This window comes from Cannabis sativa, chromosome 2, assembly GCF_029168945.1.
Source record: "Cannabis sativa cultivar Pink pepper isolate KNU-18-1 chromosome 2, ASM2916894v1, whole genome shotgun sequence".
Taxonomy (NCBI): domain Eukaryota; kingdom Viridiplantae; phylum Streptophyta; class Magnoliopsida; order Rosales; family Cannabaceae; genus Cannabis; species Cannabis sativa.
Genome location: NC_083602.1, coordinates 33,844,946 through 33,865,588, shown reverse-complemented (window position 1 = coordinate 33,865,588; position 20,643 = coordinate 33,844,946). Strand labels below are relative to the sequence as shown.

Genomic DNA, 20,643 nt, shown 5'->3' with positions numbered 1-20,643 from the left:
ATCAGATAACTTGTAAATATTTGTTAAGTCTTTGTGCGCCACAAGGAAGCGCTGTTAGCATGGGTCCCGGAGGAGGCACCCGGAATACAAGGTACTCCAGGAAGCTCGCATAGCGTGAAGGCTCTCCGGGATGTGTCAAGTCTCTCCCGAGCAATCAAGTCGCATTTAATGCCGCATGGGAGGAAGCGTGTTGGGACTGTAACACGCAATAAAGTCTGACGGCACAACCCCCAAACAGCAGCGCTACAGTAATGATCATTTAAGTCTAGCGACGGCTACTCTGCGAAGAGTCACGTCAATCACAAGGCAAAAAGGACATTCTTCATAAAAACCCTACGGCACCTAGGGATTTGACCATGCATCACCCATGGTATATTCATTGGAAATGCCCAACTTTATGGATACTTACAGATACATGTGTAAGAACAATTCTAGGGATTATCCCCACCAAAACACTATAAATACCCCCTCAAAGCTCATTTAATGGGGTCGAGAATCTTGGTTTGCAAAAGAGCAAGAAGAGAAAATACTCACCAAGAACATTCTCTGTATTTATGAGAAAGACATTCTCTCAAGTGTGGAATCTGTATTAAAGACATCCATTAATAACAAAGACTCGTGGACTAAGGCTCATTAACGCCCCAACCACGTAAAAATCTTCATCTCACTTTCTTACAGCTCTTTATCATAATCATATTTTAATAGTTGCCGAAAATCTCGGTCAACAGGTACTTATACCGCTAAAAATAAATATTAGGTTTATGCCACTTACAAACTTAAAATTTTAGATACTTACGTCATTATTTATCCTAAATATTAATGATCAACTACCTTTAAATATTTGGTATTTTTACCACAATTAATTCTTTTTTAAATATAATAATATGTTATCTATTACACTACGATTAATGACAATAAACTAAATCTTCACTCTGTATAGCTAGTTTATTTTTTAAAAACCTAAATCTTTATATATAATTTGCTATTGATTAGTAAATTTTAAGCAAATATTAAAAATTATTTAGTGTGCATTCTTTAAAAATAAATAATCATATCAATATAAAATGATTTCATTATTATTTTTTCTTTACTATGATTTTACATACAATTTAAGAGAAATTTCTAATTTTAATTCCTACTTTTTTCATGTTTCCTTCTTTCCTTCTTTAGTTAGTTATTATTAATAATTAAATAAAATAAAATTTAAGATTTCAATTAATTAATCATTCTTTCAAAAATATAAAAATAAATAATAATATTATCTAGAAGAAATCTTCAAAATAGTTTTCATACTAGAATATAACAATTACTTATTTTAGTTATTGTCAATTTCTCTATTTTCTCAAAATGATCATATTTTATACACACTGTTCTATTTTTCTAGTCCATATACAATTAGAGAGCATGAACTAATGGAGCAAAGAAATAATACACATCTCGATCTTCTTCTCTCTCAACAAGCAAACAAGTAAACATAGTACAAAAGTTTATGTAAAATTTGAAGAAATAAATCTTGAAGAAAATATTTTCCAGTTTAAATATTTTTACTAATCACCTGTTTACTTACCAGCACCGAACAAAAAATCCAAGCACTAAATGTAACAGAATAATTCTTACAATAAGAACAAAGAGTAGAAAAAATAAGCTACTCATTTTTTTTTTCTTTTTCCAACCATAAAATCAAATAACTTAATTTTTTTTCTTTAACCAAAAAAAACTCATCAAAGAGTGTTAGAGTGAAATATCACCAATGACCTTCATAATTTAATAAATTTTTATTGTTGGTGCAAGGATAAAGTAGTAATTTAAACATAATAAGTAAGTTTCTAAAAATAAATTTTAATATATTAATACTATTGGTTAGAATTATTATTTCCTATTATTAAATAAAAATATATATATTTTTAAAAAAAAATTCTTGTTGGTAACCTGATATAGGAAGTCAACATATTACCACATCATCCTTTTTTTAATACCCATTAATGGATATTACCCATTGAGAAGTGTTTCATATATATATATATATATATATATATATAATTTTCACAATAATACTAAACTATATCCATGTAACTCTAATATCCGTCCGACATATTAACACTGTTACTGGGCATAAAAATATGAAGATATGAAATTTCACACATAGTATGCATAAGAAATTGAGAAATAATAAACCAAATGCCTACTTCATGAGAATATGACTCAAATGACATAAAATATAAATTTAATCACATAATACAATTAATTAGTGTTAAGTGTCTTACTAATATCATGTCTAAGTATGTCGGTCATTACAAAGCTAGTAACGAACAAGTCAAAAATCTCAAGCAATATAATTAGCTTAAAGTTTAACCATCTCAAGATTGAGATCAAATTGATCTATGATCAACTAATTGATATTGACTTAGAAAAGATATGACGGTAAGTTTATGATATTTTTTCTACTGTTAATATCGCTCCAGTCCAATGTAAACATTATACGTCAGATACAAATCTACTTTACTAATGTCTTGGAAAAAACATTCCACTTGTCTAAGTGTAAGTAAACCACATTATTGATTATCACGTCAGTGTAAATTTGGAGAACTGATAAATCTCAGACTTAATAAGTTAGAACTTAGAAGCATATAATCACAATTATTTTTCACTGTGATACATCACTATAATTGCAAATAACTAAATGCTTAGGATTTCATAGAACTTGTATATTAAAAATATAATCATAAAATCATAAAATAAACATGTAAACAAAGTATATGACAAGATCGAAATATAATTTCTGATCTTTATTGATAATAGATAAGATTATATTAAAGTTAGATTTTATTTAGGGCATAAAACCCCAACAAGGGTGGCATCTGGTGATGCAGCGCCCGCAGTTGTGGATGTGGTGGTTAGACTGGTGTGGCGGTCGTGTGCGTGATATTGAGAAAGAGAAGTGAGGTGCAAGAAAAATGAGAGAAGACAGAAATATTAAGGTTGACAGATTGATCGTACTAGGAATTTTATGTATTTTTCATTTTTCAAACGGGATATAGTTGGGTTTCACAAGTTGAACCCGTACCCTTGAACTTCATATGTATAAACTCAAAACTCGTTCGTTAAGTTCATGGATCAAACCCAATCTGTAATTTATTCCCGTTTCGTATGACATGGGCATACAGGTCTAGGTCTGGGTCTGGGCGAGTGGTACGGTTCTGGCTACTACAATTTTTTTTTAATTTCTTATTAGGGGTTTAAGTGTCACTAGCTGTGAAGAATAGGGAGTTTTCATGACCAATATTGTTGTATTAAAATTTAAATTTATTAATATGTAGATTTATTAGGAAGTTTTTATGAAAAGATACATTCTATTCTAAATTATTTTATTTATTTATATTGTATTGGAATGTAACACAATCAAATAAATATTTATCACACTTATGCCCCACTTATATCTTGGAGCATACCTTGAGTATTCTGCTGTAGTATATGTGATAATAATAAAGTCATAAGAAAGTGTTTAACGATTGCTAAAAATAATGCATTTCCAACATGGAGTGCAATGTAATTATAATCTTTCATGACTATTTAAGAAGTTGGGAATTGGGATATGACCTTACAAGTTACAAAAAGAAAAAGAAGTTATGGCACGTTTACTATACAGTAATCAGAATCGGAATAAATTAATGGAGAAATGTAACGGAATAAATGAAAAATAATCGGAATCAATATTTGTAATATGTTGTTTACTAAAATTTTTTAGAAATGGAATAGTTGTGATTTATCTTGTTTACTTTATTAAGAAACGTAATCGGAATGCTTAAATTGACTAAATTGCCCTTTTGAGTTAAACTATATTATATGGTAGTTATTTTGCAAGACATATTTTAAAGGACAAAATTGTCATTATATATTTAATATTAAAAAATAAAATAAAAATAATTAAAATCCATTACCCTTAATGGCATTCCTTACAAAATTGGTGGGAGAAGTTCTCCCTTTCTTTTCTCCCTTATTTAATCAACTTCTCCCTTTCCTAATTTTAATAATGCAAGTAAATAAATGTAAGGGAATGATTACCTTACTACTGATTCCCATCACTTATTAGTAAACATGCCATTAGTGTATTGACAAGGAATGTTTTATTTACAACACGCTCAACAAAGGTTTGCTAAAACAGAAGGTTGATTGAGCCAGAGCTACTTCGATTGCACCACCTACTGGTTGCCTGAATTCATTTTGTAAAACTAGATATGATGTGGTGGTTAAGAGATTTTAAGGGCAAGGTGGTTAGCTTAGCTATTTCAGAACATGGTAAAATGAATTCAATTTTTTATTTTGGAAGCAAAGGCACTGCAGCAAGCAATTCAATGGTGTACTGCTTTTGGTTTGCTTATCTCAACTCAAACATAGAAATGAATTGCAAAATTATTATTGATAAGTTGAGAAACAGAAAAAATAATATCCCCAACCACATTTCTAGTTTCTGTAAGTGGCATTATTGCAATCTTGAACACTTTGTGCCGCAAGGGAAGATGGAAGTAGCATGTATCTATAACTCAACTTTTAAAGATGCTATTCACCTCTGCAGTCAGCATGAACGAAACACCAAAAACAAAAAAACACCATCCCAAATCAAAAGATGAGATTTTAACGGGAGGCCAACTTCAAAACATCATACTGTTCATTTTCCTTATTATGATATTCTTTTTTAAAATCTTTGATGGCTCAGGGAAACTGAATTGGTTCAGGCTGCACAGCTTTCTGCACAAGCTCGGATTGTTCTTTCACATGAACTGAATAGAAACCAGTAGCAGTAGAAGCTGATGGAGCACGACCAACATATTTTATGTCCTCGATAGTGCCTCTGTTCAGTGCCTTCATGGCTGTGTAGAGCCGAGGTGCAATGTAATAGTATGCCCCCATGTTCATTGGCTCTTCCTGGCACCACACGACCTCAGCATCTGAAAACAATATTCATTCAAATGAAATGTTAGCTTCAAAATGTCAAATTTTTATCAGTACTACTAAGAAAAAAACGTACTTGATAATTATTAAAGAAGCTGCTAGTTTTCAATAAACATACTTGGATATCGCTTCAGTTCTCGCTGCACAAGGTCATATGGGAACGGGCAAAGCTGTTCCACCCTACATATTGCAACATCAGATGCACTCTTCTTTTTCCTCTCCTCATCAAGCTCGTAATAAACCTGCAAAATTGGACATCTTGTCAACAAAAAATTATCTTTTTCACTCTACATGTGATCCATAATTTCAATACTGATTATGCTTCATGATTCAGTTTGTTGTAACTTTGTAGAAACAAAGAGGCAGAAAAAAGAGGATAAAAAAACAGCTTTCTTTAGCTGTGCAGCATGATACCTTTCCAGAGCAAAGTACTAATCGTCTAATACCCTCCTCAAGGTCAGAGTGGTCATTCTGGTCCTTAATAAGACGCTTAAACCGGGTTCCCTGTTTGTCGAAACCTGGATGTCCTTGGACATCATCAAATTCAGATAAATTTGATTTGCAATCCTTGTGCCTGAGCAGGTTTTTAGGAGCCATCACAATAAGAGGCTTCCTAAATTCTCGGTGTATCTGGGGGGAGACGACAATGTTAGAATGCAGAAAAACTTCTAGTTAAAAAGAAAGTCACAACACAATCAATTAGCTCCACCTACCTGACGCCTCAAAACATGGAAGTAATTAGCCGGAGTAGTACAATTGACAACCTGCCAATTGCATTCCTGAATTTGCTTCCGAACAGTTGAATCCATCTCCGGAATAACATAAGGATTGTCATCACTCATCTGCCATCAAAATTTTTAGCATATTACATCCATAAAATAACTAGATCTGGAAGAGCTACGCCAAGTAGTAAGCTTTCTTCCAATTCTACAAATTCCTTGAAAGATCCAAAAAATTTGACAAAATTCTAATGAACTAAAAGATCACAAAAGGATATAAGTACATGCATCTGAACAAACTAGACAGGTATATCTGGTATTTTGCCAATAAACCATTTAATTCAGGTTTTTGCGCTTAAACACTAAATTTAAAATCCCTCGTTAGCATAAAAACTTTCCTTCTGACCTTGTAAAACAAGCAGAGCAACCATGGCAAGAAACTAAGGAAAATTTCTTTCTAACCTCGTAAAAGTACACAACAACCATCCATGACAAAAATAAAAAATAAAAAAAAAAACACAAACACAAACACACAACAACAAGACGGTAGGTATTATTAATTTTTTACAAAGGATAATAAAGGGATCGATAACTTTTTCAAGGCTTCATGTTTACGGTTTTTTTGCTTATTACATGATCAATTACCAAAATGGTTCTACCACTCAAAAAATGTTGCTACTTAAAGTTCAGCTTCCAATTGTTTTGGGCTTCCAAGGATTCGTAAACACCGTTTCAGAGGCAGAAGACGGTAACCAGACAAGCCAAAGTTATCAGACAAAGGTAATTCTATTCAGATTGGTTGGATAAACCATCATTATTTCACTCACAGATTTCATCTCTAAATCCTCTCCTCCCCATTAGCAATTAGAAGAGGTATACCTAAAATCTATTATTATATATATTTATCTATATGTGTGTGAAATCTGGTTCAATTCATGATGTAAAATCTGCTATAAATATATATAATATTAAATTTGGGTAACAGGAGATAAACCTAGATTTTAAGAATACAATAAGGGCAGTTGTCGAAGAGGGGATTCTCAGATAAGGTGGCCAGGGATCAGGATGGTGAGATCAAGGAGCTGTGAGATACTATTGCTGGTGGCGATTCCAAGGTTAAATTTCATTGTTTATTGTTCTTTCTTTTATTTTTCAGGTTTCTGATTTAGTAGTTGCTATTTGGTTTTTGCTGCGTTAGAATTATGTAAAATCTCTTGTTCTGGCTACTTAAAATTGAATACGGCAATCTAAATGTTCCTTTCTTTGTTACAATTTAAGTGTGTACTTTGTTTGGTATATGGTCAAATCGGAAAATGTGATTAGTTGGTATACCAATGTAAAATTCAAAGGCAATTATTTCATCTTTTTCTATATCTATATTGTTATATTCCAGTTTCCTCAGTGAATGGGATTCAATCTCCAGGTTTGTTCCTTTTTGTTTTTTGTATATATATTGTATCAATTTTACTGTCAGTAGTATATATGGTGTTTCTGTTAAATGGCCAAGGTTTAAAGAGGATCATTCTCCACCACACCACCGTTATCACGACATTGCTTTGGCATTGTTTTGTGGTTGACGTCTTTGGCCGGAATAATTGTTTCAACAATCAGTGCTTAGATCATGCCTGGCTGGATTAATTGTTTCACACTTTTATATGTATTAATATATTATATTTTTACCCATATAATATATTTATTTTTCTATTTGTATAAAGTTTCTTTAATCACTGTTTCACAAACAAAAAAATTAATTTATATACTGCATTTCAAAAAATAATTGCATTTCAAAAATAAAATAAAATATTTAATTTACGTATTTTAATCTATATTTTTGTAGACATATATAATCCAACCAAAGCTTATTTTTAGTGTAGACTTGTTATGTAATTGTAATAGGTGTCGTTTGGTGCTTTTGGTAAGTTTTTGTGTCAATATCGACAGTTATTGTACCATTTTATGGTTTGTTTGGTGCCTATATTGGCTGTCTTGTACCATTTATTTTTTGTCCACTAAAGTAGTTTTAAAAAAAACAACAGAAAGACACATAGGTAATGGGAAAAAAAAAAAACAAACTAAATTTTATAAAATGCATAACTAATACGAGATTCTTTTATTGAAAAGAATAAGTATAATAGTTCAAATACCTGAAGATAACGCTCTAATCTTGCACTAGAATGTTCAGGTCCCTGGCCATCATAACCATGAGGAAGCAGCACTACAAGTCCAGTCTGACGTAACCACTTAGCCTCTCCACTGCTCACAAACTGATCAAATATAACTTGAGCCCCATTGGCAAAATCACCAAACTGTGCTTCCCAGAGAACCAATGAGTTCGGATTTTCCATAGAGTAACCCAACTCAAATCCAAGAACACCAAACTCTGAAAGTGAACTGTAAACAAGACCATAATTAAGCCATGGACAACACAAATTAAAAATACAATGCACAAGTAGACAAGCCTTTGTTATTTCTCAAAAGTTATATAGCTGAATCTAGCCGTTGTCCTTTCGAAGTGGAAAGTAAACTCTGCTCTAGTTGAAGTATAGATTCTAGCGTGGAAAAGAGAATATAAAATATGGTCTATCTAATCAGCATAAACCCCCTTGAAGAACCACATTAAATAGTATAGTGGTTAGGAAATACATATTATGCCAAGGTACCCTGAATAATCCACTAATAGAGATTTTATCAAACAACAAAAAATCCAATAATATTTCACATTTCCCGTGAGCATGAGTCAATCAATAATAGTAAGGCAACAATTAGAATACTCTATGAGTATTGGAATAGACAACAATCCAAAGGTTTTAATGATAATGTCAACATGCAAAATCAACAGTAGCATAGACATCATCAGCCACAACAGAGCCAAGGCAGAAAACATCACATATGTTAGAAGAACGTTGTTATGACTTTATGACAAACAGTATTTGTTATGAGCTATGATGGGATCCGCACTTTTTTCAGTTAGGACACAAGTGCTTATAGTTAATAACACATCAATAGTGCAAAATTAGGTGTAAATATTTGTATCTCTATAGCATCACTCAATTGATAGTACTATGACGAGGGGTCGTAATTAAAATTTACTGCACCTAAAAGGATCATCTTGACAACTGGTCATAAAAATGCATTTGGTCCGAGAAAGTTGTAATCCCTTCCAAATAACCAAATCCTCACACTGAAAATAATAAATATTAAGGGGAAAACCTTGCACACTCTGCAAATTATATTCATTGGCCCTAATCATCAACCTGAATGTGCTAAGTATGATATGTAGCTGAAATTTTTGTAATAAACCTTTCAAAATAGTTGGTTTGGAGAGCCAAGACACTAGCAAAAGGTACAATTAGAGATGATTACCTGTTGCTCACTGTGAACCTTTCCTCATCTTGATTCATAACAACATGATCCAGAGGGCAGTACTTTTCCCCTGTTTCCTGATCATGGACTACAGAATGCCGATGACTGAATGTGCCTCTTTCAACATCCTGACCACTCAAGCGAACATGGTTACCTTCCACTATCAATGTAGCAAAGGCAAGTGCTTCAGCAACTGCCCAGTCAATGCCTTCACCTGTTTCAATCATTTGATGACGCAGTTCATAAACTTTCTTCACTGCTCTGTGAGGCTTAAAATTTTCTGGGAGTAATGTGATTGCCTTCCCGACATTCTTCAAAATCTCTGGTTTTACCCTGCATGATAACATACAACTAAATTAGAATAGAGTTTGAAACATTAGATGAAGCCAAAAACCAAGTAAGCAATTTTCTGGAAAAAAAAAAGGGCACTTTCATACCCAGTGTTTTTGATTCGTGAAACTTGTTCAGGAGACTTAAATCCAGACCAATGGGACGAGAGCCAGTCTCTTCTTTGTGGAATATAATCTTTGCTGGCCAAGAATTCTTCATTAAGGATTGAAGTAACTTTCTGAAATATCTTATCAATGTCTTCTTTGTTCACTTGCCCAGATTCTAACAACTTATTTTGGTAAAGCTGAAGAGCTGTGGGATGGCTCCTAATAACCTGCAATGTAAAGTGAAAAATGTCAGGAGTATGGAAGACTCGTCCAACAAAGAGAACCACACTCATCAAAACATTAGCTGGAAAAAATGCAAAAAGCACAAGAATTAAGAATTATTATAAGGAAAAAAAATGCACATATGGAAAGGGGAACAAAAAAACAAAGGCTTCCCAATTGTTTTCCACTCAAGTAATTATATCAAGCTAGACCAAACAGGAGCGAAGGACAAACCTGGTACATTTTGGGCTGAGTGAAAGACGGCTCATCAATCTCATTATGCCCAAACCTCCTGTAACAGACTAAATCAACAACAACATCTGAATGGAAAGTCTGACGCCACTCTGCTGCAAGCTCGCAAACATGAACAACTGCTTCCATGTCATCACCATTTACATGAAATATAGGAGCATCCAGGGCTTTTGCAACATCAGTGCAGTACTGCGAAGATCTCCCAGACATTGGATCGGTTGTAAAGGCAACTTGGTTGTTTATTACAAGATGAATGGTCCCACCAGTGGTGTAGTTCGGAAGGGCGCTAAGATGAAGAGTTTCGTAGACAACACCTTGTCCAGCAAAACTACCATCTCCATGAATCAACACACCCATGTTCTTAGTTCTGTCAACATCATTTGAGTAATATTGTTTTGCTCTAGTTTTTCCAACAACAACTGGGTCCGCAGCTTCCAAATGACTTGGATTTGCAACCAAAGACAAATGAATTCTTTTCCCACCTCTTGTAGGCCGATCATAAGAAGTTCCCAAGTGGTACTTAACATCACCAGTACCTGTGTAAAGCCCAACCTCGTCGACAGGCTTTATGCCACCACTAAATTCACTAAATATTTGACGAAGAGGCTTTCGAACGACATTACCCAATACATTAAGTCTTCCTCTGTGAGACATTCCCATAACAATGCTCTCAACCCCAAGATCTGCTGCCCTGTCAAACATCTCCTTCATACCAGGAATCAAAGTCTCTGCACCTTCAAGCCCAAATCTCTTGGCTGTTGTCCACTTAGAGGCCAAGAAATTCTCAAACTGGGTACTCCATATAAGTCTGTCAAGAATAACTTCCCGCCGCTGCCTATTGTATTGCATCTGGGTTGGAGTTTCAATCTTATCTCTCAACCAGTTACACTTTTCGCGATCAGCAATGTGCATGTACTCAAATCCAATAGTCCCACAGTAAGCCTGCTCAAGGCGGGTCAAAATTGATCTAAGTGTTTGTACTGGACGATTCTCAGACAAAAACCCAGCCATCTTCCACACCCCTAAAAAGAACTCCCTATCAAGATCAGCTTCTGAAAAACCATAAAGGGCAGGGTCCAAATCACTTGGGATTTCTCGTTGTTCTAGAGCCAAAGGATCCAACTTGGCTTTCATGTGCCCATTTACTTGATAAGCTCTCACAAGTAACAGCAATCGCATACTCTCTTGAATTGTTTGGCCTGAAATTCCAGGGGAGGTAGAAGCCTGACCCACAAAATTTTTAAAGAAGTTGTCCCAAGATTCATCGACGCTATTCGGGTCAGCTTCCCAAGCCCTTTGAAGCTCTTCCAAATACACACTGCTAGTTCCATCTAAGAAGCTATCGGTTAACCTAGACAGCGGCACAGGACGAGGCACGGGTGCAGCCTGAGCCTTAGACTTAAACACGGTGGTATGAAAATAACGATTCTGGGAGGGAACAACTCGTGCTCTTGCGACATATGAACCACCCTGCAATATAGTTCTTCTAATGGCAAGCTTTGCCAAACTAGTCCCAGCTCTAAACCACGCCATTATGTATATCGATGATCAGCTACAAAAACATCTATGTAATATTCCTTCTGCTAGAAACATATCCTATTCAAAAATCAAACAAACTAATAAGGAGTCAAACTCGAAAGAAATATACACATACATAGATTAGATTAGATAAGATAAAAGCTAGATTAAAAATGTTGTAAATGAGACTAAAAATGGAATACCTAAAAGCGAGATTAGATAAGATAAAGGCTTCAATTATTTGCTGCGAGATATAGGGTTTGAGATTTGGAATGAGACATGGGAGGGATGAGAGAGTCCATTAGCGGGAGGAGAGTGGCTGGAATTGGAAGGTCGGGAAAGGCTTATTACTCTCAGATTTTGAAGCAAAGTGGGTTCGATCAAGGGGTCAACAATATCGGACGGTGCCCAGCCAAGTTCAATGCGGTTAGTATGTTCGATTGTGGCTTTGTTGGGGGTTTAGAGTTCTGTAGAGTTTGCAGGTTTGATCGTGGGAGAGAGATCGTGAGACAGAGCCTACTATTCATATTCTTTAACGGAAGAGTTAACTTCCGTTAGCTTTTACAAAGAGAAAAATAAAACGTTAAAGTATCACCGTTAAACCAACAAAATGTGTTAGATATAAAGATATTATTATTTTTGGTACGTAACAGTGGTCTCTTAGCATTAGCAAACCATAATCCAATGTTGTATTTTACATGTTTCCTATTTTGGTAGGGTGTGGATGAAACAGAATCCAATGATGTATTTTACATGTTTCCCATTTTGTTTTATCCTTTAAATAATTTATTTTGTTTTGAAAAGAAATTTTATTATTTTAATTTAGGGACTTACATGGTGCTTCAATTTAGTTGCATTTTATTGTAATTGGAGTTATCCCCCAATAAATTTGATTTTCATTTTTTTTGTTTCTTCGCTATCGAATAACTTATATTATAGAAAGATTTGTAGAAAGTCTTTAAAATATCCCATAAAAAAATAGGGGCTTCAAAACTTATAGTTTAGGGATGCGCATGTTTGGAACCCTATACAAGAGCACGCAATTTCTCAGGGCTCGTTTCGTCAAGCTCCGCTTGCTACTTTTCATTTTGTTAGGAGTAGGTGCTTGCTGCTAGGGTTGTTCATTGGACCACATTCAATGTTTTAGACTCATCTAGGTCCAATCCAATTATATATTGGATATTGGATTTCTCCAACCGATCCAATCCAATGCTATATACTCAACCGAACTGATCCAATAAATTTCTTGGATTGGATTAGTTCCATTGTTAAGTTAGTTAGTTCTACTTAGGGAATTCTGTTATTTCAGTTGCATTTCTGTTTTGGTTCACTGTAATGTTCCCTTGCCTATTTAAGGCTTTCCTTTTCATTACTTTGTTTTTTATCCAATTCAGAATAATAAAACGAATTGTCTCTTTCTCTCTCTCTCTCTCTCTGTATCTTTCTAATATGGTATCAGATGCAACCCTGAACAACCATCAAGAAATCATCCAGAGATAAAAGAACTCAACCATGGTGCGTACACGAGCAACTTCTTCTGCTACCACTGCTGGCGATATCCCCACAGTCGATGCCAATGATCCTGTTGCTCCTCCACCATCTCAACAATCAGCTGGTATCAATCGATCTCACGCACCAGCAAATCGATCCAATGTTCAAGATCGCCCAGCCTATGAAGATGTGCGTAGTCCGTATTACATCAGCTCCGCAGATCATCCTGGCTTGGCTCTAGCCACCCCTGTCCTCACGGATCGCAATTTTCATCCATGGAAACGGGACTTCAAGCTCTCCATCGGAGCTCGAAACAAAACCCCTTTTCTTGATGGAACGCTTCCGCAACCTCCTCCTGAAGATCCCCTCCTCAGTTCTTGGCTTCGATGTAACCAGATGGTTATGTCATGGATCTTGCACTCCGTTTCCCCTGAAATCAAAAGCAGCATAATGTATCTCGAAACAGCAGCAGCCATGTGGACAGAACTCAATAATCGCTTCAACCAGGGAAATGGCCCTCGGATATTCGAACTCAATGAATCTTTGATATACCTACACCAAGGAGAAGACTCGGTCAGTACATACTTCACAAAGCTGACTGCAATTTGGGACGAAATCAATCAACTTCGCCCAAGAATCCCGTGTACCTGTGCTGCAGCAACTCAAAGACAAGCTCAAGTTGATCACGATCAGGTTCTTCAATTCCTAACTGGTTTAAATGAATCTTACCATTCTGTTAGAGCTCAGATTTTACTCTATGATCCTTGGCCTCCTTTGAATAAGGTTTTCTCCATGATCGTTCATCAAGAACGCCAAAGAAGTCTTGGTAATCGACCCAATCTACCTGTTGCTGCTGCAACTACACCAAAAACCAGCACTCATTCTCCCAAAATTGATACAGATCCTGCTGCAAATCTTGCTTCCAAGAACAAAAAGATGCGACCTATGTGTACTCATTGCCATAAACCTGGGCACTTTAAGGACAAATGTTACTTCTTACATGGCTTCCCCCCAGGATATGGTAATAGAAGACCACAAGAATCATCCTCCAAGAAACCTGAGAACAATAAAAGTTTGCCCCATGCTTCCCAAGTCTCAGATTCATCTACAGAGTTAAACCCCTCTCAACTCACCCATGATCAATGCCAACAACTAATCTACATCTTGTACAATGATTGATCTGCTCCTTCAACTTCGAACAATACTCCTGCCTCTACAAATTTTTCTAGTAACAAATCCGACTTTCCATATAATTTCTGGATTATCGATAGTGGGGCAACCCACCATGTTTGTTTTGATCATAGATGTTTCCATTCTTTCCAATCAAAACAACATGCTAATTGTGTCACCCTACCCGATGGCACCTCTGTCAAAATAGCAAAAATTGGTACTATTATTATTAATTCAGAGATCACTCTCACTAATGTCCTCTATGTACCTCAATTTCGATTTAATCTACTGTCAGTAAGTTCTTTATTGCAGAACCATTCTTCCAGAAAAATGATATTCACATATAATTCTTGTTTTATTCAGGAGTTTTCTCAGATATTGAAGACTGGGATTGCTAAAAAGTTTGGCAAACTCTACTACATCCAACAAGAGATAGCTGCTAATAACCCTTTTCTTTGCAATGTCTCTTGTAATAAAAACCAATGGCATTCACGCCTTGGTCATCCATCTGTATTGATTACAAATAAAATCAATAAAATATTTCATTTGTCTCAACATACTTCTTCTCAATTTCATTGCAAAACATGTCATTATGCAAAGCAAAAAAAATTACCTTTTATTTCACATAATAACATTGCATCTACTATTTTTGATCTCATACATATGGACATTTGGGGTCCCTATCATATAGAATCCATTGAAGGATATAAATATTTTTTGACCATCGTTGATGATCACTCACGTTATACATGGACTTATCTATTACACACCAAATATGATGCCCCTGCCATCATCAAAACTTTTTTTTCCCTTGTCAATACTCAATATAAAACTCAAATCAAATCTGTTAGAACAAACAATGCCAAGGAACTAACTCTCTCAAGTTTTTTTGCTAGCAAAGGGGTCATCAATTACAATTCTTGTGTTGGTCGTCCACAACAGAATTCTGTTGTCGAACGAAAACACCAACACATTCTCAATGTTGCTCGGGCCCTCGCAATTCAATCTAATGTCCCTCTATCCTACTGGAGCTATATGGTACGTACTGCCAGTTATTTGATAAATAGAACACCCTCAACTTTGCTACATGACAAAACCTCTTATGAAATTCTTCACAAAAACCCCACACTTTATGACCATTTGAGAAACTTTGGTTGTTTGGCCTATGCCTCAAACATAGTTCATCCCCACAAGTTTTCTCCCAGGTCAAAAGCATGTGTGTTCATTGGATATCCTGAAAATATGAAGGCCTATACTTTACTTGACATGAGTACTAATAACATTTTCCATTGCAGAGATGTTTTTTTCTATGAAACCATCTATCCTATGCTTAACAGATCACATAAAGATGATTTCGACAAGTTTTTTTCATCAACTTCTCCCCAGTTTATTTCTGAACAGCTTGATGATAATAAAACTGCTGAAACCAGCAACAATGCTGACACCAGCAACACTGCTGAAACCAGCAACAATATACCAACAGATGTTTTTTTTCGATCTGATCACAGCACCTCTGCTGAGCATGATCACGAACAACAACTCAACACCAGTAATTCAAAAAAATCAGCCGATGTTCATCACACCAAATCTGGTAGACCCTCCCACAAGCCTAAACATTTAGAGCAATACATGTGCGATTTCCTACAAGTTCCTGCTTCAACTTCTCATCCACTCACCAACACCCTGGCCTATACCAGGTTTTCCAACAATTTCAGAGCTGCTATACTTGCTGCCCATAAATTGGTTGAACCCAAGTCTTATTCCCAAGCTTGTAAATACAAAATCTGGAACAATGCAATGGGAATTGAAATCAAAGCACTTGAGGACAACCACACTTGGATAATTGTCACCTTACCCGATGGCCATCATGCCATCGACAACAAATGGGTTTATAAAATTAAATATAACCCAGATGGCAGTATAGAAAGATGTAAGGCACGTCTCGTTGCCAAAGGGTATACACAACAGCCCGGTATTGATTATTTCGATACCTATGCTCCTGTGGCAAAATTCAATACCCTCAAAATCCTTTTTTCTCTTGCTGCCATCTATAATTGGCATTTACATCACATGGACATTAACAATGCTTTCCTCCATGGTGATTTACATGAGGATGTTTATATGAAACTACCTCAAGGATATACTTCCAAAGGAGTGATTCCACCAAATGCAGTTTGTAAATTACAAAAAAGCTTGTATGGTTTAAAACAAGCATCAAGACAATGGTATGCTAAACTCAGCACTCATCTTATTCAGCAAGGTTTCCACCATTCCAAATCAGATCATTCTTTATTTTTGAGACACACACCAGGTGTTTTCTTTGCCTTGCTCATTTATGTTGATGATATTGTTGTTGCTACTAACAATCTTGATGAACTAACCAAATTCAAAAGCTGCCTTGATGCACAGTTTAAATTGAAAGATCTGGGTAGCCTTCGTTTTTTCCTTGGTCTGGAAATAGCTCGTTGCTCCAAAGGCATCTACGTGTCACACCGGCCTTTCACTTTCTGCAACTTCTGAAGAAAGCAGTCGCCTAGGCTCAAAACCAGCATCTACACCCATGGAACCGAACTTAAAACTAAATAACGACTCAGGAACTTTGCTGCAGAATCCATCTCAATATAGAAGCCTCATTGGGAAATTGACTTACCTCACCATCTCTCGGCCAGATATTACATTTGCTGTCAACAAACTCAGTCAATACACTCAATCACCTCGCCAACCTCACTTAGACGCTGCCTACAGAATACTTCACTATCTGAAGAACTCCCCTGGTCAAGGTCTTTTTTTCCCTGCTTCATCACCATCAAAACTCACTCTTCAAGCCTTTGCGGTACGCCGCGGTGCCTGTCTCGACACCAGACGTTCAATATCTGGTTACTGTGTTTTCCTAGGCGATTCTCTCATATCATGGAAGTCCAAAAAGCAGCAAACAATATCCCGTTCCTCTGCTGAAGCGGAATATCGATCTATGGCCAATGTCACTTGTGAATTGCAATGGATAATATCACTGCTCAAAGATTTCAGAGTCGACATATCACTTCCTGCTCTTCTTTTTTGTGACAACAACGCAGCAATCCACATCTCCGAGAATCCTGTGTTTCATGAACGCACCAAACATGTGGAAATTGATTGCCACATCGTCCGAGAGAAAATCACCAATGGCATCCTCAAACTCAATCATGTTCCCTCCAAAATGAACCTAGCTGATATATTCACTAAACCCCTTTTTCCTACTCATTTCAATGAGATTATTTCCAAGATGGGTGTCAAAAATTTTTACACTCCATCTTGAAGGGGGCTGTTAAGTTAGTTAGTTCTACTTAGGGAATTCTGTTATTTCAGTTGCATTTCTGTTTTGGTTCACTGTAATGTTCCCTTGCCTATTTAAGGCTTTCCTTTTCATTACTTTGTTTTTTATCCAATTCAGAATAATAAAACGAATTGTCTCTTTCTCTCTCTCTCTCTCTCTGTATCTTTCTAATATCCATCCGATGGATATGAATCCCTATATTGGATCAGATCCATCCAATATTTTTAGTCCAACATTTATTAAATCAGATTGTATCCATCCGATATTTTTAATCCAATATTAATTGGATTGATTGGCTAAAAGGTTGTGGGTTCTTTCTTTGTTTTCAAATACTAATATACATCCTCAAATATACAACTAAATACTAATATGCATCCTCAAATATTAAAACAAATAGTTAAGATTACTAGGTAAAAGGTTGTGGATTCTTTCTTCGTTTCGAACCCCGCAATGACCATGGTTGGCCTTATTCTACCGAGTTGTTTGAGTAAAAATTACTAATATATACTCAATCACCTATGAATGGTCATCAATGTATTATTATTATTATCATTTATTAAAACAAAATAATTATTTTATTTTTGTCTGAGAATATATATATATATATATGGTGCACTTTTAATGGGTATTACCTATTCATGGGTAATATTGTAAAATTTTACGTTTTTATACTTAGTTTTTCTATCTAATTAAAAAAAAAAAAAAAAAAAAAAGAAAAACCCTTATTTTTACATTATATGAGTTAGGGTTATTCTATCGGCTGAAAAAAAAAATTAAGAAAAAAAAGTAGAGTTTGACTTAAGTATTTTGTATATACATATTTTTGATATAGTGTAAAAGGTTATATTTTTTGATATTTTTTTTAATTAAGTAGCTAAATTAAGCATAGAAATTCAAATTTATCTTTCATTATTCATCATCATGGGATCAAAATCTAATAATCTAATATTTTTAAAATTAATATTTATAGTTAAATTGTTTAGTAATCATGAATGGGTAATACCCATGAGAAGTATTCCATATATAAATCAAAAAAATATCAAAAATATCTCTTTTTACACTATATCAAAAACATGTTCATACAAAAATATTTAACTCAAACTCAACTTTTTCTTTTCTTATTTTTCTTGCTAAAAAGCTTTTTTTTTTAATTTTCTTTTACCGATAGAACAAGAAAAATTAAGCATAAAAACTCAAAATTTTCTAATTTTCTAATTTTACCCCTTCATGTACCCAGTGCACCCATATATATATATAATAGATAAAGATATTGAACCGACAAATCAAGACCAAGATCATACAAGAAAAGAATAAAGTATCCAGACATCTATCTTCGGTACTATTAATCTAGTACAATTAAAAACGAAGCTACATAACCTTTAAAATGCTCTTCAGGGGAAAATGTTTCTCCATTATGATCAAACACTAACATACTTCGGTATAAAACAAATGACAGGAATGATGCTATTATGAGATGTATTAATATCAACTCAAGTCTTTCAGAAACAAAAATCTGGGATTTAATTTCTATAATTTGGAACAACTTTGCATGCTTCAAAAACTGAAATGAATGAAATATTCTGGGTTTTCAAATAAGAATCAACCATTCACAATAAAACTACAACCATCAAGTGCAACAGAGAAAACGAGGCTCATGATTCAAATTAACTGGGATATCAGGTTTAGCAATAGTGAAGCTTAGATGTGCAAATAAAACACAAATTCATAAGAAACCTAAATCAATGAATGTTATACATCAAAACTTTTCCAAAATAAAATAAGAAATTAGAAATCGACATTAAGAAAATCTAACCTTTGCCCACATAGATAGTGACCTAAACTCGTTCAAAAATCATCGCAATTGCTTCTGAGTATCGGCTGAAGAATGAGTGTCTGGGAGAGTAAGACCGAGACAGAGAGAGCGAGAGGGAAGACCAAATCAAACCGGAGTGTGGTGAAGAGATTGGGCAAAGATTTGGGTCGTAGGCACTGCCTGCGCGTGGGTCTCTAGGCACGGACTACGAAGGTTCTCGGTCTCTTGGGTGCCGTAGGTTGACGGTCGAAGATAGGGTAGGGACTGGCGGTGGGTTTCTGGTGGGGGAGGTGAGATTTCGTGGTTCGGAATTCTGGGTTGTTCGAAGAGAGAAAATTTGTGTTAGACAGAGATTTAGGAAAAATTATGTGTGCCGTATTTTTGTTACAAGTATATAATTATAATGATTTTTAGGGCTGATGATGTCGGCCGGGTTGAGGGTTTTTCAATAGGCCAACCTAATACAATCGGCCCTCAGAATTCTAACCCATTCATATAATATTTTGAGAAATTTGCAAAAATACTAGAATTTAAATTAATTTTTATAAAAATACTATCACATAGAAATTTTTCCAAAAATACTGTAATTTTATAAAACACTAGCAGAACACAAAACATAACAATTAAAAACAACATTAGAATAACTAAAAAACAACAGTAAAATAACAGTGAAAACTTAACAAAGTACACAGTTGTTTAACCAAATTTTGACGATAATGACGTGTCAAGAATAGCACCGCGTGGCACAAAAATACCGGGGCTAAATTAATGAAGAAAGTGTAAAGTCATGGCTGTTGAGATGCCCCCTCAATTTGGGTGGTTGTTCTTCTCCCCCCAAAAAAAACTGGGATTTTGGGGGTAAGAACCCCCCAACTTGGGTTTAGGGGGGACTCCCCCAACTTGGGGTTTAGGGGGACCCCCCACCCCCCAACTTGGGTTTAGGGGGGACCTGTTGGAATTTATTTTACCATAATCTTAGATCTACTCACAAGTATGTTGTTTAAGACCCTAAATATGAACTTTCTAAAACGATAATTAAACACATATAAAGTTAAGAAAACCTTACATTGGTTGCAGCGGAATAATGTCTATTTCTACTCAGATCTCTAACCCTTGTATCCTTTCTGTCGTAGAGTATTATCAAGATCTGAGCCCGAATGCCCTTCTCTCTGTGTGTGATCCTTCACATTCTTCCAATCTATGATTGAGGTACCACTTGCTGTGGGTTGGCACTACTCTATCATTAAGGTTCGAATAAATATTTAGAAAAATATCCAATTTAAGTTGTTACAAAATTAATTTAAATTAATTTACAACTCAAATTTAATTTTCTATAAATATATATTGCATTTCGAAAATTTAAAGTATTCAAGGACACAATTTTCGAAAATGCAT

At 35.1% G+C, this 20,643-nt stretch overlaps 1 protein-coding gene across 3 annotated transcripts; it reads right to left on the bottom strand.

Moving 5' to 3' along the window:
- Positions 1 to 4,394: 4,394 nt before the first annotated feature.
- LOC115713940 (uncharacterized) lies at positions 4,395 to 19,641 on the bottom strand. Of its 3 annotated transcripts, none has more exons than XM_061110501.1 (9): positions 19,249 to 19,641; positions 9,926 to 11,539; positions 9,470 to 9,696; positions 9,033 to 9,365; positions 7,814 to 8,060; positions 5,664 to 5,792; positions 5,365 to 5,580; positions 5,069 to 5,192; positions 4,395 to 4,946 (listed from the first exon to the last, which is right to left on the bottom strand). In XM_061110501.1, the coding sequence occupies exons 2-9, from the start codon at positions 11,474 to 11,476 to the stop codon at positions 4,711 to 4,713; spliced, it is 3,063 nt and encodes a 1,020-aa protein (XP_060966484.1). In that variant the 5' UTR covers positions 11,477 to 11,539; positions 19,249 to 19,641; the 3' UTR covers positions 4,395 to 4,710. The 3 variants fall into 3 exon arrangements, with proteins under 3 accessions (XP_060966484.1, XP_030498285.2, XP_060966483.1); XM_030642425.2 differs by lacking the exon at positions 19,249 to 19,641 and adding an exon at positions 11,665 to 12,052; XM_061110500.1 differs by lacking the exon at positions 19,249 to 19,641 and adding an exon at positions 11,665 to 12,049 and having other exon boundaries at positions 9,926 to 11,559.
- Positions 19,642 to 20,643: the final 1,002 nt, after the last annotated feature.

What these genes read in the sequence shown, in the direction of transcription:
- LOC115713940 (XM_061110501.1), bottom strand. Translation starts at nt 11,476, where the DNA reads ATGGCGTGGTTTAGAGCTGGGACTAGTTTGGCAAAGCTTGCCATTAGA. An exon ending in CTCAGCCCAAAATGTACCAG is followed by an intron (nt 9,697 to 9,925) that starts GTTTGTCCTTCG and finishes TTTACATTGCAG; the next exon opens with GTTATTAGGAGCCATCCCAC. An exon ending in TCCATGTTTTGAGGCGTCAG is followed by an intron (nt 5,581 to 5,663) that starts GTAGGTGGAGCT and finishes GTCTCCCCCCAG; the next exon opens with ATACACCGAGAATTTAGGAA.